Raw genomic sequence first — 18,916 nt, forward strand, 5'->3', positions numbered from 1 at the left:
AAAAGTCTAACATAAACATAAACATCTCTACCTTATATCATTGTCAATACAGAAACAATGATGTGGACTATATGGAGCTTCGTCTGTGGATTGGCCTTCACTCGTGTCTGCAGTGTTTTTTACTGGTTTTTTCAGATGCTAGCTACATCATCAAATATATGACCCGGTTCACGGAGGAGGGTTTCTCCAGCCTCATTTCTTTTATATTCATTTCTGATGCAATCAAGAAGATGGTAAGTAATATTCTTTAATCTAATATGGTTAAGCATCCAATGTTTTTTGCTTTTATCCTTATATCTCCTTTTATCGTACACTCTGCAAACATTTCACACAACAGAGACACAACACTTATGATGCACCATAGTACAGAGCCCATAAAGTCCAGTAAGCTGACATTGAAAAAAAATCTGGCACACACTAGATAATTATCTTGTAGAAAAAAAATTTCTCACAAGATAAGTTTCTTACAGGAAAACAGATGATCTTGTGCATAAAAATGATTATTTTATGCGTACAAGTTGATTAATTAATCCAATCTTCTGTGTAGAAGAATATACATTTGTGCAAAAATATCTTGTGCAAAATGACAAAAATGACAATGGGAATTTAGGTGTTACACAAAGAGAAAAATGGTTTGTTCTTCGCAGGTCGGAGCCTTTAAATATTACCCAATCAACCGTGGCTTCAAACCTGATTACATTACAGCTTATAAGTGTGAATGCATCGCTCCAGATCAGGGTGAGTCTTCAAACTATTTTTTTTATTATTTTATGTTAATATTTTATTTAATTTTATTTTCTGTTATTGTTGGGGTGGGGTGGACATGACAATGACCAGGTACAGATTACAGAAATGAGATGGAGCTTGTTAATACATGAGCATCAGAGGATTTGATTGGTGTGTCTTTGAACTCTGGAAATATAGAGGATTACCTGTTTCTTCCTGCTTCCACTCCATTTGCAATGTTGAGCTCCTTTAATTGTATGTTGATATATCTAATTATATCATAAATCCCCAGGAGATTGATATTGGTCTTTCCATGTCAGTATGGAGAAGGGGCAAGCAATGAGATGATGTCGTACAAAACATAGAAGATGATGTCTTCTATGCTTTGTATGGTGGCCCACAAATAAAATTTATTATTATTACTATGTGACACACACTTAATGGCCACAAGTATCAGGTCACATCCCTTAGTTTTTGAATCCAGTTGTTTTTGGTCCCATTGCCAGGTGTATAAAATCAGGGACCTAGCCATGCAGTCTGCCTGGCTCTGGGTTGTTCTAATGAGTTCACTGAATTTGGGGATAGTACTATAACAGGATGCCACTGGCACAACAATTCAGCCTATGAAATTTCATCCTTTCCAAGATTAAATTTCATAATCATTTATAGATGATCGTGGAATATCCAATATCATCTATAAATGATATTTATTGCAAAGTGGAAGCATTTAGAAACCACAGCAAATCTGACATAAAGTGACAAACCATGTACATTTACAGAGTGTGGTCACTAGGTGCAGTTCACATTAAATAATAGTTCCCAGCACTGACTGCAGCGTCCTAAACTCCTTCCTTCTCCTTCAGTTAACATCAGCACAGTGCACCAAGAGCTTTGTTGTATGGGTTTTCGAGCAGCCCCTGTAGGCAATGGGTAGATGGCTTAGTATTTTTGTCCATGTATTATACAGTGTGTGTATGTAAGGTGTTTGGAATCAGTTTTGGATACATTTAATTAAGTTACTTTTTAGCATCATTAATAGACTTAGGAAGTCCCTCTACCTTTTTAAATGCATTGCAAAGAAAATATTAGGATACTGTGAAAAACTATTTGCTCCCTTCCTGATTTCATTTTTACTTTTTCCCCCTATTTGTCACTGTTGCATGTTTCAGATCATCAAACAAATTTTAACATTAGACAAAGATAACCTGAGTAAATGCAGTTCTTAAATGATTATTTCACGTGCTAAGGCAAAAAAGATTAATCAATATCATCTGTGAAAAAGTAATTGCCCCCTCATAACTGGTTGTGCTACCTTTGGCAGCAAGAAGTGCCATCAAGCATTTGCGATAACTGCCAGAGAATCTTTCTTATGGCTCTGGATCTGAATCCAAAGCATCTAAATCAGATTTAAGTTCGGACTTTGACTTGGCCACACCAAAACCTTCTTTTCTTTTTTTTCAATTGAGCCATTCAGAGATGGACTTGCTGGTGTATTTTGTCTTGCTACATAACCCAAGTGTGCTTGAGCATCATGACATGAATTAATGGCTGGATATTCTCCTCCAGGATTCAGGAGCAGAATTCATTAATTCTGTCAATTATGTAAATTGTCCAGGTCTTGAAGTAGCCTACACTACTACCACCAAATTTGACTATGGCTATAATGTTCTTGTTAAGAAATCAGTGACCACTGTTCCAAATTGTTTTTCCTTTGTGGATATTGGCGCTCACCATGGTTTGCTGAAGTCCCAAAGCCTGAGAAATAACTTGATTTACAAGGAGGGGTAATTACTTTTTCACATTGTATCAGGTAGGTTTGGATATTTTTTTTCCTTAAGGAATGAAATCATCATTTTAAAAACTGTATTTGTATTTATTTATTTTTTATCTTTGTCTAATATTAAAACATGTTTGGTTGTCTGTGTTCCTGATGGACATATTTGATTGCATAAGAAGCATGTGTTTAGTTTTTACTTTGTCATGATTTTGTGTACTTTTTTTCTGCTTCATTTTTGAATGCTCACTAAAAAAGTGAGTACGCATCTAAATATCTCTTGTAAACATTCCAATATAATGAAAAAATGGTGATTGAACTGGGATATAGAAAGTTATATTGCATTATTAACACTATTACGTAAAGCTCTACATTTTATATTATCCATCATTCATTCTTTTTTTCTTTCTCTTCTTCAACTTATGCCTTTTCCTCTTCAGCACCTGCACTGGGCTTGAATGCTTCAGCTCCACTTGCAGATGATAATATGACTCTGCTGGTAAGTGACAGAAGACCGCAAAGAGTTACATTGGCGTCACTTTCATGAATTTTCATTATTCCCATTGGTGAAAATAATTTGTATTTGTTTATTTGGCTGTTTTGATCTGCACATGGTATGATATGGACAAATTTGAACTAAAGACTGAGTGAAGTAATTGAGGCCCCTATTTATCAAGCATTTTAGTGAAGGAAGTTAGCTTGGGACAATAACTCTTTAGCTGCACCAACTTTAAACACTTTTTCAGCTTTCTTAAATTATGTAATGAATCCTAATTTAATTTAATCATAATTAATTTTTATTTATTTTTTTGTCATTTACTAAACAAAACTGAACCCTTTTGATTTAGAATCCAGCCATCAGAAAGCACTGTGGCTTTCAGTTATATGTGTTGTGTTTTTTTCTTTTGTTATTGCTTGTTTTTTTTTCTCTTTCTTGTGTCTGCTTTTTCTCCACTCCGCTACCTATCCATCAATTTTCCCTTCTCTGCTATGCTTCTTCCTTCCTCATCTCTTCATTTCTTGAATCCCCCATCCTTCATCCTCTCGATTCTCTACTTTTGCTTCTCCTTCTGCCGTTGTTGTTTTTAGTTTAACTTAACAGATCTGGACTGGAGTCAGCTGAGTAAGAAAGAATGTGTCAAGTATGGTGGTATGCTGGTGGGGAACTCCTGTAAGTATGTTCCTGACCTGGCCCTCATGTCCTTCATCCTCTTCTTTGGCACCTACTCCATGACAGTTTCTCTTAAGAAGTTCAAGTTTAGCCGCTACTTCCCAACAAAGGTAAGTAAATCCTTATACTCAATAACTGCATGAAGAAAACTCTCCCAGGCTGCCTTTAATTCCTGCATGTGAAATGCTGGTTTCCTTTAATTTGATGTTATGCCTATAATTACAGCATCAAAGTAGTGACATTTAAAGAACAACGCTGGTGATATTCCTTTGAAGGTCAAAAAGATCTACCAAGTAGGCTATTGTAAAACCCATTTTTACAATAATCAGTCACTTAGACTAAAAGGCTAGTTTTAGAGCCTCTTCAAGTGAGATGATCTGCTTGTTTAGCTATTTTAGCATCTGAATGGTTCAGTTTTCAGTTTTCATGCAAGCACTTAGGCTTCACAGAGGACTGAAAACATCCAAACTTGTATACTTCTGTAAGGTTGCATGATGAAAATGAAGAGCAACAACTAAATACCAATGAGACTTTGGAACAGATGAGAAATAATGATTTGAAAACATAAAGCTAGCTTTAAGGTATTGTTTGGCTACTATAAACAGAAGCACTTTCAATTTCTCACAAGATTTAGAGTGAGTGTTAAATTGTTCTCAATAAAATGACACATCATGGGAAGTGCCTAATAGGCAAAGACAAATGCCATCATACTGCAAGAAGACATCCAAACGTCTGCCAAGAGATTTCTGGCATGGCATAATTATATGTACTTTGTCTACTTACTTACGTAGTCCATCTAAATATACTCATTAGAAATGTAGAATATTGCCAGTGTTTTACTTTAAAACTTCACCTACACAGTATGTGCTCGTTATCCAGACAACCAACCTTACACTTCCATATGTTTATCAGAATGTTCTCTCCATGTTGTTTTCCCCCCACTGCTTTCCACGTATGTGCTCCAGCTTCGCACACTGATCAGTGATTTTGCCATCATCATTTCTATCCTGGTCTTCTGTGGGTTGGATTGTCTGTTGGCGCTGGACACACCCAAACTGCACGTACCCACTGAACTCAAGGTCCACCCTTTCCTAAATACCTCTCTCATCTTGTCAGACCTTGTTCTTAGGACACTGCTGGCCACTCAATTCTTTCCTCAGCAATGTAGTTGTTTACACATCTAAACAGGTTTTGGAGTGTGTGGATTGATCAATTTTACACTTTAACCGAGTAAATAATCTCTTTTCTCTTTTCACTGTCTTGCTTTCCTCATGTATCTACCACTTTCTTATACTTAAACGTATGTTTCCCGTCATCACTTTTACTGTGCACATTTGTCTTTGCCCTCCTTTTGTCCTGTGTAATTGTATATGGGCTGACCTATAGCTGAGGAAGCTAATCAGTGACTTTGCCATCTTCATGTCAATCATGTCCTTTGTGGGTCTTGATATGCTGATGGGGTTAGACACACCCAAACTTATCGTGCCAACAGAGTTCAAGGTATTTGATTTTTCACTAAATTATTTTTAAAAAATATATATATTCTGTCACTTCAAAGAATAATTATACTTCTAACACGAGCACTCAATGAGCCCAACTCCCCCCAAGCAGCAAGAGCTATACTAAAACTTATACTGATGTCAGCATTGGTAATGTGGAAATCCCCAATTATGACATTGCTTTCGTAGATCATTTGTGCTGATGTCAGAACAATATGGAAATCTTTTGCAGTATATTCATCTCTTTGTGTCATTATGAAGTCATAATGTTGTATTGGAAAAGAAAAAAAGTTTTTGAAGAGCTCAAAAAAGAGAATGTTTATGTTTATCTTTAAAGTTTGGAAATGATTCAATGGAAACTAACGCTTTTTCCCTAATTTGTGGGACCCTGACTTTATATTTTGTTATCTTTACCTATATGTTTGGACCAGAATTGGCTAAAATCTTTGGCTTCTATAAGCTGTAAAAAATTGAGATTTTAATATATACTGAAAGCAGTCTAAAGTACATTGTTGTATAAAGCACTTTGAATGCTCAGGTAGAGTAAAACAGTACAAGATAAGAACCAGTCTATTTACCATTTACAATGCAGTGTGTGATTTTTGCGAAACTTCATGGCATTATTCTGATGTCAGAGGTCATCGCATAGAAAAAATAGAAATACATCTCTCTCCATGCCGTTTCATACAAAAAATTACTCAATATGTTTCCTTGAATTTTTTTTCTCCCAATATCAACTTCGACCTTGAGCCTTAACTGTGAAGATCAAATAGTACTCTGCATCAAATGGTACTCATGTCCACCGAGGCCTATTATATTAATGTGAATTTTAAAAACCATAAAATAGTGGTTTATATAACATTTTTACTGATTTTCACATGTGCTGTGTCCTTGACCCAATTTTCACCTAAGTTAAATCAGGTCAAATTGTTACTGGTATTGACCATTACACAAAGTTTGAAAATGATATCTTGAATACTGTCGCTAAGACATATATATATGTGTTTAATTTGGGTTTTTTTCCCTCCTTAATTCTGGGTGCATGCTAGCAATGGTTAGAAAATAACTTTTAATGTAGTTGCTGTTATATTGTTGTTATCATATTGGAAGTTCTTATATGAATTATGCTTCCAATATCGCCACTTATGTATAGCTCTTTAGAGGGAACTATTTCAGATTTACATTCACTGGACGCTTTATTAGATATGCCTTGCAATGTAAACCCCATTTTAGCTTTAGTCTTAATGCTTTGTAGGATAGATTCAACAAGTTGGTGGAAAATATGTTTATGTAGGTTCTCATTCATCCAACTCATGGTAGGCTGAGGCAATTGGACTTTAAGCTTTTGGAATATGTTTCAACTCACAGGCTTCTTCAGTTTTAAAACTGAAAGGTGTTCCAGGTATTTAAGCCCTACTGGAGGTTGTCCCTTAGAAGGTAGTCATTGGCCCACTATTAATGATGTGCAGACACAGTTTCTGCTTTTAAGTTTAGGCTTAAAACTTTTTTTTTTGACAAAGCTTATTATTAGCGGTGGATCAGGTGACCCTGAATCCTTCCTTTGTTATTCTGCAATTAGGTTAAGCTGCTGGGGGCTTCACATAATGCGCTGAACGTTTCTCCTTCTCTTACCTCTTTTCACTCACTGTTATACACCACTCTGCATTTACTCATGAGTTATTAATCTCTGGCTCTCATCCACAGTGCGTCTTTTGCCCTGTCTTCTTCCCATCAACCAATCGTGGCAGATGGCTGTCCCTCCTTGAGCCTGGTTCTGCCGGAGGTTTCTTCCTGTTAAAAGGGAGTTTTTCCTTCCCACTCTTGCCAAGTCGTTGCTCAAACGAGATCATTTAATTGTGGGATTTTTTCTGTATTGTTGTAGAGTCCTTGCAATATAAAGCGTCTTGAGGTGATTATATAAATAAAATTGAATTGAAGATGTCTGACATTTTGTGTTGTAAGCCAATACCTCTGATGAATGATGGTCATTCGAAGTGGATATAGATTGCTTCTTTTATTCCTGTTTCAAACCATCCAGTTTTTTAGTCCAAAATGTGAACATTAGCCATGTAGACCATCCTATATACCACCACCTTTACCCCGGGGGATGCTATACCCTGTATATATGCCCTCAAAAGATCCACAAAGGAGTCCCAGTCAGACCTATTATTATCAGTATGAAATCAGCCACCTACAGAATTTACAAGCACCTAAGCGGCACTAGCACCTAGCTACTGGATGACATCTGGGTCAAAATCAGAACCCTAGAACTAGAAGCCTTCACCGGGGTAGCTGTAGCTCAGGAGGTAGAGCGGGTAACCTACTAATTGGAAGGCTGGTAGTTTGATCCCTGGCTCCTCCAGTCTGCATGTCAAGTATGCACGTTATGCATCCATCGGGGTGTGAATGTGTGTGAATGTAGTTAGAAAGCACTCAGTTTAGAGAAAGTGCTTGTGAGAATGGGTGTGATTGGGTGAATGTGGCATATTGTATAGAGCCCTTTGAGTACTCCAGGAGAGTAGAAAAGTGCTACAGTGGCTTGCAAAAGTATTCGGCCCCCTTGAACTTTTCCACATTTTGTCACATTACAGCCACAAACATGAATCAATTTTATTGGAATTCCACGTGAAAGACCAATACAAAGTGGTGTACACGTGAGAAGTGGAACGAAAATCATACATGATTCCAAACATTTTTTACAAATAAATAACTGCAAAGTGGGGTGTGCGTAATTATTCAGCCCCCTGAGTCAATACTTTGTAGAACCACCTTTTGCTGCAATTCCAGCTGCCAGTCTTTTAGGGTATGTCTCTACCAGCTTTGCACATCTAGAGACTGAAATCCTTGCCCATTCTTCTTTGCAAAACAGCTCCAGCTCAGTCAGATTAGATGGACAGCATTTGTGAACAGCAGTTTTCAGATCTTGCCACAGATTCTCGATTGGATTTAGATCTGGACTTTGACTGGGCCATTCTAACACATGGATATGTTTTGTTTTAAACCATTCCATTGTTGCCCTGGCTTTATGTTTAGGGTTGTTGTCCTGCTGGAAGGTGAACCTCTGCCCAGTCTCAAGTCTTTTGCAGACTCCAAGAGGTTTTCTTCCAAGATTGCCCTGTATTTGGCTCCATCCATCTTCCCATCAACTCTGACCAGCTTCCCTGTCCCTGCTGAAGAGAAGCACCCCCAGAGCATGATGCTGCCACCACCATATTTGACAGTGTGGATGGTGTGTTCAGAGTGATGTGCAGTGTTAGTTTTCCACCACACATAGCGTTTTGCATTTTGGCCAAAAAGTTCCATTTTGGTCTCATCTGACCAGAGCACCTTCTTCCACATGTTTGCTGTGTCCCCCACATGGCTTGTGGCATACTGCAAACGGGATTTCTTATGGTTTTCTGTTAACAATGGCTTTCTTCTTGTCACTCTTCCATAAAGGCCAACTTTGTGCAGTGCACGACTAATAGTTGTCCTATGGACAGATTCCCCCACCTGAGCTGTAGATCTCTGCAGCTCGTCCAGAGTCACCATGGGCCTCTTGGCTGCATTTCTGATCAGCGCTCTCCTTGTTCGGCCTGTGAGTTTAGGTGGACGGCCTTGTCTTGGTAGGTTTACAGTTGTGCCATACTCCTTCCATTTCTGAAGGATCGTTTGAACAGTGCTCCGTGGGATGTTCAAGGCTTGGGAAATCTTTTTGTAGCCTAAGCCTGCTTTAAATTTCTCAATAACTTTATCCCTGACCTGTCTGGTGTCTAAATCCAATCGAGAATCTGTGGCAAGATCTGAAAACTGCTGTTCACAAACGCTGTCCATCTAATCTGACTGAGCTGGAGCTGTTTTGCAAAGAAGAATGGGCAAGAATTTCAATCTCTAGATGTGCAACGCTGGCAGAGACATACCCTAAAAGACTGGCAGCTGTAATTGCAGCAAAAGTATTGACTCAGGGGGCTGAATAATTACGCACACCCCACTTTTCAGTTATTTATTTGTAAAAAATGTTTGGAATCATGTATGATTTTCGTTCCACTTCTCACGTGTACACCACTTTGTATTGGTCTTTCACGTGGAATTCCAATAAAATTGATTCATGTTTGTGTCTGTAATGTGACAAAATGTGGAAAAGTTCAAGGGGGCCGAATACTTTTGCAAGCCACTGCATATAAGAATCAGTCCATTTACTGTTCACATCAACTCAGTGGAAAGAAACAAAGTTCACCATGGAAGATACAAAGGTTACAAGTTTGCTTTTCCTGGACGAAGCTGTGTGCATTGAGGAGGATGGAAGGGCCAACAATTTTGCAAGAACCCCACACACACACACAGACCAATATTTACTTTTTGACTCCCACCCCCCTCTGGCAAACAAACTTGGACCCTGCAACACTGGGCAGAAAATATTCCCTTTCCCAGGAGGAAAGATCAATAATGGGTCAACAGCCACCTTCAAAGTGAACAACCCCTAAAAGGGTTTAAATACCTGGGACTTTACATATTTTGGTTTTAGAACTAAAGAAGGCATTTGGATGAGAACTGAAACATCTTAAGAAAATTTAAAATGGCCAGTAGCCTTCTTTTTAGACAAGGTGTTAGAAGCATTCAGAGATTTTAATCCATATTAACATGATGGCATCACACAGTTGTTGAAGATTTATAGACTACACATTGGAATATCCCATCCCATTTCAGCACATCTGAAAGGTGCTCTATTGGATTGACATGTGATGCTGGAGGCCATTTGAGTCCAGTGAACACACTGTCAGAAAGAAACTAGTTTGATATGATCTGGGTTTTATGACATGGAGAGTTATCATGCTGGTAGCAGGTGCTACCAGCTCATGCTACTAGGGTACAGTACACTGTGGTCCTAAAGGGATGGACAAGGTCAGCAATAATACTCAGGTAGGCTGTCAGGTAGTGCCCAAAGTGTGCCAGGAAGTGATCACCAGCAGCAACCTGAACCACTGATGCAAGGCAAGAGTGAATCGTGCTTTCATGCTGTTTGGGCCAAATTCTGATCAAAGGAGAATAATCACTCATCATACCAGGGAACATTTTCCAATCTCACTTTGAACATCAGCAGGTCTTTTTGACTAAGTCTATAATCTTAACTCAATTGAGTTATGGCATAGTCAAAAGTAATTTGTGCTTGTATCTGTCACATTTTCACACAAATTGCATTTTCAAATGCTTATACTATAGAGCTTGTTCTACACTCAAATCACTTGTTATTTTCTGGAAGAAAATTTGATTAGATAGTTGTGTTAGATATGTGTGCATTTTAAGAGGTATACCTAAACAACCAATGAGTGTGTATGGCAACTGTAGTTACTTTTTAAAATAATTTAATATCAAAAAGAAAAGACTGAAATAGTTCAACTAAGGTATGGCACTGGCCCACTTAGAATGGAATTTTACAAACCCATAGAAATTATCCAAGCTATATAAATATGCTATCGTTTATATGTGCAGCTCAACATGTACATGTTTATAAAACATACAGAGATAAAATGTGCAATTCTTTTTTAGTGTCTAAAATAACAATTTGGCCAATAGCCAATTTTGTTGCTTTTTTTCATGTTCCCCTTTTTGTGTCCAGAAAACATATCTCTTCATTATAAAAAAAAAAGGATTATTAAAAAGTCTCTGTTCTTTAATGTAAAAGTAATATGGCATACTAGACAAATATCATTCATTCAGTAAATGGCACCTTAATTGCTATCATAAGGTCAACATCTGATAAAAGGTGAATCCTCACTGTTCCACCCCTGAAAAAATAAAATGGCCAAATGGCAGACTAATGGGTTTAAAATGGTAGTCTAGAAAGAAATGGACATAATCACAGTGGCTGAGACGAGCGTTTTCTAGCATATGCATGACTTTTACTTAATAAATGATCTGTACAATTTTTATTTTGCCGTTGTAACCTAACACAATTCTCTGATTTCCTCTTTCACTATTTTCTGCTAGTATGGTAGTTTCACTGTATTTATATAGGTTTGAAATATAAAATATTTCTTCTTTGTTGTTATACAGCCTACACGTAGTGACCGGGGCTGGCTGGTGATGCCCTTTGGTAAGAACCCCTGGTGGTGGTGTGTGGCCAGTTTCGTTCCTGCTCTTCTGGTCACCATCCTCATCTTCATGGACCAGCAGATTAGTGCTGTCATTGTCAACCGCAAGGAAAACAAATTAAAGGTCTGCAAACACCTAAGATGAAATGGTCACAGAAGAGATAAATATATAGAGTATATTAAAAAAAATTCTGCCTAAATGTTAACAGTTATAGATATAGATATTGTCTGGGAAAAGTAATGAGAAGAAAAAATACCGTGTTTACAACTTGAACAATTGTAACTTGAATTGTAACAGTACTACACTACTGCTTCAATACATTACTATACTAAAGCAATGAAAGTGTCATTATTGTCATTAAATGTATTATTTGTGTTTTTGGTAATTTTTGAACTGTTTACACAGTTCAGGATTACATGGGGAGTGGATCTTCTGGGTAATTTCCCGTTATTGCACCCAATTTCAGAAAGGCTGTGGCTACCACTTGGACCTGTTCTGGGTAGGTGTGCTGATGGCTGTGTGTTCTTTCATGGGCATGCCATGGTATGTAGCAGCCACTGTCATCTCCATTGCTCATATCGACTCACTGAAGATGGAGAGTGAATCTAGTGCCCCTGGAGAGCAACCACAGTTCCTTGGAGTCAGGTGGGACCCCCCCCCAGAAAAAAAAAAAAAAGCTAACCATCACCAGCTTGGTGTTCTGAACCATTGCATGCTCATAGGCTGGTAATATATCAATTGGGGGACAAAGTGGGGGGAATAAATTCTATAAAACTTATTTTTGGAACCAGAGGAGTGTCCCCTGCTGGCTTAAGGAAGGCTTAAGATGGTGAAAAGTGAAAATGCTTACTTCACTTTTGAGATCTCAAAGATAGACTGCATAAAAAAGAGAGTCCTTATTTCAAATTAAGGTCTGTGTGATTTCTGATTGCCTAAATCATCTTTTTGTGTGTACCTAGAATAAAGTTTTATGCTATGCTTTTGATTCTTCACTTCCAGAGAGCAGAGGTTGACAGGCACTTTGGTGTTTGTCCTAACAGGACTCTCAGTCTTTCTTGCACCTATACTTCAGGTAAGTTCGTAGGTGAGACTGATGTGTTGTCAGTAGAAAGTTTATATTGGTTTTATTTTAAAATGTATGTTCTGTTCAATTCAGTACATCCCCATGCCAGTCCTTTATGGAGTCTTCCTCTACATGGGAGTGGCTTCACTGAGCGGCATCCAGGTATACTACAAAAAAAATACATATATATATTTTTTTTTTTCTCCATATTTTTCTTCATGGAAACTATAATCTATATGCCAATATATATTAAAAGAAAATGGTGCATAGATGAAAAATCAGACACAAGCAGAAAACAGGAATAAAAAAAAATCCATAGTCTTTTTCAGTGTAAACAAATTCATTTTCAAACACCATGTGACCTTTACTTGATAGGCAGATATAGCAGCTGACAGCAATTTTGCCAAGACTGTCTAAAGTCAAAAGTAATTTGTGTTTGTAATGTGTAACATTTTCACACAAATCCTATTTTCAAATGCTTATACTACAGAGCTTGTTCTACACTCAAATCACTTGTTATTTTCTGGAAGAGAAAAAGGTGGACAACAATTTTGTTTTTTCTCAGAGGGCCAGATTGTACAAGCTTAAGGAAATTAATGAGTTTATAATAACATATAATATAATATAATTGACAGATCAATTAAAGCACTTAAACTCAATTCAGTTTATATAGCACCAAATCACAACAAGAGTTGCTTCAAGGTGCTTTATATTATAAGGTAAAGACCCTACAATATTAGAGAGAAAACAGAAAGAATGGATAGGATATCCATCAAGACTAAGTATCTGGTTAGACAGTATGTTTCTAAGATTTTTAGGGCTGAGTACAATTACCTCAGTTTTATCTGAATTTAGAAGTAAAAAATTAGATCGTCATCAATGAGTCTTTATATTTTTAAGATATTTCTGCAGGTTAACCATTTGGTGTGTTTCATCTGGCTTCATGTATAGACAATGCTGGGTATCATCTGTGTAGCAGTGAAATTGTATGTTATGCCTTCTAATGATACTGCCTAGGGGAAGCACATATAATGTGCACACGATATGCAGTCCTTGCACTGAATAGAAATAGAATATTTAACAGTATTCTCTGAAATTCCTCATTTCTCTTATCACTTCCTAATAACATTTAAATTTACTCTATTAGTTCTCTATTCTCTATTAATCAGCTATGTGCCACAGGCCTTCAAAGGCGGCAGTAATTAAACCGTTACTTGAAAAGCCATCATCACTTGACACAGATGTCTAAGATAATTAAAGGTCAATCTCAAATCTCTGAAAAAATCTTCAACTGCAGAGTAATGGTTTATTTAAAGAGTTTCAGTCAGGTTTAGGAGTTCATCAAATTAAATTAACATTGTTAGTGAAGGTTAGAAGTGATCTGATGGCCTTTAATGGTGGAATCATCTCTACTTGTCCTGCCGCACCTCAGCACAGTGTTCGATGCAGTTGACCTTAATATTTTATTAAAGCAATTAGAGCATGTTGTAGGCATTAAAGATAGTGGTTTGAATCATATCAAATTAGAATCTGCAAATTGAAATGTAATAGATTCCAATGTGTTCATGTAAATGGAGAGTCCTCTTTACACACTGAGGTTAATTATGGAGTTCCACAGGGTTCCTTGCTAGGACCAATTCTGTTTACATTATACAAGTTTAACTTAGGCAGCAACATTAGAAGATATAGGAATGGAATATATGGAATAATTGGAATTTTTCATTTCTGGTAATTTCCTGGATGACATAATGTTCTGCTTCTAAATTCAGATAAAACTGAGGTTATTTTACTCTGCCCTAAAAATCTTAGAAATATGGTATCCAACCAGATGCTTACTCTAGATGGCATTACCTGGGGCTCCAGAAACAGTGAAAATTTTGCAGTCATTTATGACCACCTTTAATGAGCATATTAAGAATGTAAGAGTGCTTTCTTCCATTTTTGCACAATCTCTTAGAAACATCCTGTCTCAGAGTGATGCTGAAAAACTAGTTCATCCATTTATTACTTCTGGACTGGACTACTAATTCATTATCATCAGGATGTTCTAAAAACAGAGACTAGAAAAAGAGTATACTTTGCCTATACTTCATTGCCTAAATATAAAACTGCATTTAAATTCCTGCTACTCGCATGGAGGGTCTTGAATAATCAGGCCCAATCTTCTCTTAAAGACCTCATAGTGATATATCACCCAAACAGAGCACTTTGTTCTCAGAATGCTGGCTTAATTGTGGTTCCTAGGACACTTAAAAGAAAAATGGGCTCAGGCCCCTCTTCTTTGGAACCAGGTCCTAGTTTGGATTCAGGAGACAGACAGCCTCTCTACTTTTAAGATTAGGCTTAAAACTTTCCTTTTTTTAAAAAAAGCTTATAGTTAGGGCTGGATCACTAACCCAAAGCAGTAACTTGGTAGAGGTTAATTAATCATCAACTCAGCTTAAAAAAGGTTTTTTGCAGTCTGGATTGAGATAGTTTGTCTATTGTCTTAGAGCATCTGTCTAAAAATAATGCCCAGGTGCCTATAAGAATGCTGTAGAAATTTTACTGATCTCTTCTTGAATATAGTTGGGTGCTAGTTTTCTAATTAATCTGTAATCCCCATGTCTGTAGGTTCTCAGTCTTCCAGATCATAGTAATCTAAGGAGCTTGAAAAGAAAGTGACGGAACTGCGTTAAGTATTAACTATTACACTTCACCTCTCATCTAGGAGGAGGAGTGAGACACTTTCTTTCCAAGCTTGCTAGACCGGTGTAATCCTTGTTTCATCTCTAAACCACTAAATAAAAGAATACCTTAAAATATTTTCTCGATTTCTTTGTTCCAGTTCTGGGAGCGCATCAAGCTGTATCTAATGCCGCCCAAACACCAGCCAGACTTCTCCTTCCTGCGTCATGTCCCTATGAGACGCGTCCACCTTTTCACCCTAGTCCAGATTGTGTGTCTGGCTGTTCTCTGGATCCTTAAGTCTACGTTTCTGGCCATCATCTTCCCAGTAATGGTGAGGGTGTTCTTTGTTCTTCTGTTTGGGTAAATGAACTGATTCTTACATAGCATCATTTTATGCTCCCAGAACACTCAAAGCACTGTATACAACTTGCCTCCTCATTCACCCATTCACACAAGCACTTCTTCTATGCTTACATGCTTTCCATCTACTAATCACGCACATTCATACTCTGATGGAATCGTCAAAGAGCAACTTGGGGTTTGTATCTTGCCCGAGGATATGTGGGATTCAGACTGGAACAGCCAAGGATGGAACCATCAACCTTCCGATCAGTAGATGATCTGCTATACTTACTGAGCTACAGGAACAATTTATCAAACTAAACTACCAAGAAGGCTCATTGTATAGCTACTAAACTAAAAATTATTCCGGCTAAAAGTAAAGCTACACGGATTAAACTGTTTGGCACGTCCTCTGACGTGAACAAAAAAATGTGTCGAAACAGATGCTTTTCTATCATCATTTACTCAAAAAGCAGAAAGCAGGAATTACAGTTGTACTGAAAAAAGGTTACATTCCGGTTATGATGCAGCTAATAACTTTAGCTTGATTTAAATAATATTCAATGACCTTTAAGAATGTCCTATTGTCTTATTTTATTGGTCCTTTTGTAAATTTCCATGTTTTACCTTCCAAAATAACTAAAGTTATCAACAGGATATAAAGAAGCAAAAGCTTTGACATTTTCCTCTAAAGTATCTATGCAGAAGTGAGAAAAGTGCATGCTTTTGTCACTTAAGTACAAATAAAGCTTTATGAACACTCTTTAGTCACCTTTTTTCACTCACTACGTGTTTTATTCACCACTCTCCATCTTTAGCTAGACTTGTTGCCATAGTGTTTCTTTTTGTACTGGCTTCCTCCCCTCACCCCTGGAAATGTGACAAGCATATTTGTTATGTGCTTGTTCAAACAGTATCACACATTCAGATTTTCTGTCTACTCTGATATGACAAAGAGTAGACACGAAATCTGAAGAGATACTGATTTGATTTTAAAAACGCATTTATTCACTTAATAGTGATCCATATAAACATTCAGCTCAAATTGACACATTCCTAAATAAAAGTTCAGAATTATTTAATGTAAACAGACTACCTTTATAGTTCCAAAAATTTTGAAAAACCTCCAGCTCATCCATTTTGAAATAATACTTATATGCCAACATCACTCTTGAAAAGCTGCACACAGTCAGAATTGCGTCCATTATCAATCTAATATTTTCTACTCAAGTAGATTGCCAAATTGGATTGACCCTGGAAAAAATTCATCAGTCGTCCTTTTTTCTTCTTTCTTTTGTCATATGAAAACCTGAAGATAAAACACTGTTTTGTAAAATATTCTCCAAATGATTCCCAAATACAACTAAGTACTGAAAATAAATCCATCAAACATTGTACAAAACAATGAAAAATGTAATGTTGCTTATACATGTTGGTTTTTGTCACATCAAAACCAACTTTAAAAGGATCTCTCCAAGGCGTATCATTTTTACTTGTTAACTTGCTTTATTTAGAAATGGTCTAGAGCAGACTCGAACCCAGGCCCCTCTATTTCAGAAAGTCTGCTACTGAGCCACTGGGCCTCATTCACTGATATGATGATAATAATTGTATTAGTAGTAGTACAACTCTCTTCAATTGTGTATTATTTATATAGCGGCGATTTACAACAATGACAAGATAATGTTAATCTACCTGGTTTTGTAGATTCTCGGTCTCATGGTTGTACGGAAGCTGCTGGATTTGATGTTCTCACAACATGATTTGGCCTGGCTGGATGATATTCTGCCAGACAAAGACAAGAAGAAGAAGGAAGATGAGAAGAAGAAGAAGAAAGACAAGAAAGCACCAGAGCCTGAGAGTGATGAGGAGGTGAGGAAATGCACTATTTGTCAAGTGTGGATCTGTCTTTCTTAGTATTAACTGTGTATTTAAGTGTGTGTCACTCCATCTGCTGTGGTTGTGTCGATCCTGGGTTTATTTTCTCTAACTAATACTGTATGTTTCTCCTCTCCCACAGTGTTGCTGAAAGGCACTTCATTCCCTCTTACTACAGTCTTCCTGTCTGTCCATCATCTTTTCAGTACATCTTTCACCTCTCCCACTTTGTTCCAACCTTTAGAAACAGTGTGTTTGCTTATGTGTACCCTTTGTATTTATGCTTCATCCAAGTCTTTGTCCATACTAAAAGGGTTGCTTGACAGCTGTGTAGAAGCACAAGTGATGCCCACTGATGGCTTTAAAGGATAAGCTTGGTGTTATTGATCAAATTTTTATTAGTATCTTTAGCTTGGTCACTATCAGCAGTATTAACTTTGCCCAGTTTACTGAAAAACTGAAATTCTTGTCTCATAAGCCTCTGCTATTCATGCCTGGGGGAGATGTTTTCCTGAATTGTGCAACACAGTTAATAAACTACACTCTTCAGTTCAGTCAGAAACCCAGCACAGACCAAAGCGATCATCCATGAAAATAGACATGAAAGTAAGTGGAGGAGCAGGAGTGGATGGGGGTTGCAAAGCAGCTTGTTGCGGCTGAAGGAACTAAAATGGCCCTATCTGAGATTTGAAAATCTGTGGAAGGGTATATGCTGAACCATCAGCTGATGTGGGCTGGAGTTGAGATCCAATTATGGCCGAGTTAGAATACAAATAGAATAGAAATATCCTTTATTGTCGCTCATTAGGGAAATTCAGGTGTACAGCAGCAAAGTAACAGGCAGATGGAGCATGCAGATTCAAAAAAGAATTTATAACATGAAAACATGAATTTAAAAAATGTAATTTCTAGCCATGAGAGCAGTTCCTTCTTCTGAATGTTGGAACACTGTGCCTCTGTAAGTTCACCATATATATATATATATATATATATATATATATATATATGTATGCATAATATATATATATATATATATATATATATATATATATATATATATATATATATATATATATATATATATATATATATATATATATATATATATATATTTCTCATCAGTGTGTCCTGGTTTTCCAACACCTGACGCCTTGGCGCCTCTGCTGGAATCTCCAACAATGGAATCCAACCTTTCGAACTACCCATCTTGCAGGGTGCTGGAGACTGACCCAGATTGCCTCCAGGCATCCCAATTAAGTGCCCACTCCCCACCTCTCTCTCTCTCTCTTAATATCTAGTCAACTAAGTGCGTGTTTACATGAGATTCACTGATCTTCAACCCCACCTTATTCCCTCTTTCTATTTCTCTCTTTTAACCTCCTAAGACCCGAACTCTTTCATGGCATGCATTTTAAATTTTTCTTTGCTATTTGGGTTGATTGGGACCTGATGAATGTAAAAACAAAGAATTACCAGATTTTTTTTTTACCTAATTTTTGTTTCTGAGACAAATGAGATCCACATATGAGGACATTGGTTTTAAATTTTGATAGAACAGTGGCAGTATAATGTCCTTGTAAATGGATATCAGGCCCTTGTAGAGAAAAATTAAGTATTTTCGTCTAGACATCCCAAAATGTGATGTCCACATATGTGGACGCCAGGTCCTAGGAGGCTAAGATGGAAAATGTCATTACATTTGAACATTCAGTCACATGTGA

At 37.2% G+C, this 18,916-nt stretch overlaps 1 protein-coding gene across 16 annotated transcripts in view; it reads left to right on the plus strand.

Moving 5' to 3' along the window:
* The window catches only part of slc4a5b (solute carrier family 4 member 5b), a 57,925-nt gene that overhangs the window by 30,033 nt on the left and 8,976 nt on the right, over positions 1-18,916 (plus strand). For 8 of the 16 annotated variants that reach the window (XR_010094296.1, XR_010094297.1, XM_063477803.1 and 5 more), the window contains 11 exons: positions 53-233; positions 648-738; positions 2,941-2,999; positions 3,590-3,781; positions 5,058-5,171; positions 11,204-11,365; positions 11,709-11,887; positions 12,242-12,314; positions 12,399-12,467; positions 15,133-15,306; positions 17,025-17,189. Coding sequence is in view for 12 of the 16 variants with exons in the window: in XM_063477803.1 (XP_063333873.1) it covers positions 53-233; positions 648-738; positions 2,941-2,999; positions 3,590-3,781; positions 5,058-5,171; positions 11,204-11,365; positions 11,709-11,887; positions 12,242-12,314; positions 12,399-12,467; positions 15,133-15,306; positions 17,025-17,189 (1,459 nt within the window). In the remaining 4 variants the exon portion in view is untranslated. Of the gene's footprint in view, positions 1-52; positions 234-647; positions 739-2,940; positions 3,000-3,589; positions 3,782-4,636; positions 4,751-5,057; positions 5,172-11,203; positions 11,366-11,708; positions 11,888-12,241; positions 12,315-12,398; positions 12,468-15,132; positions 15,307-17,024; positions 17,190-17,337; positions 18,190-18,916 lie in introns of those variants that run through there. The other 8 variants (XM_063477802.1, XM_063477813.1, XR_010094299.1 and 5 more) reach the window with 7 other exon arrangements.

Source organism: Pelmatolapia mariae, linkage group LG7 (genome assembly GCF_036321145.2).
Source record: "Pelmatolapia mariae isolate MD_Pm_ZW linkage group LG7, Pm_UMD_F_2, whole genome shotgun sequence".
Classification (NCBI taxonomy): Eukaryota; Metazoa; Chordata; class Actinopteri; order Cichliformes; family Cichlidae; genus Pelmatolapia; species Pelmatolapia mariae.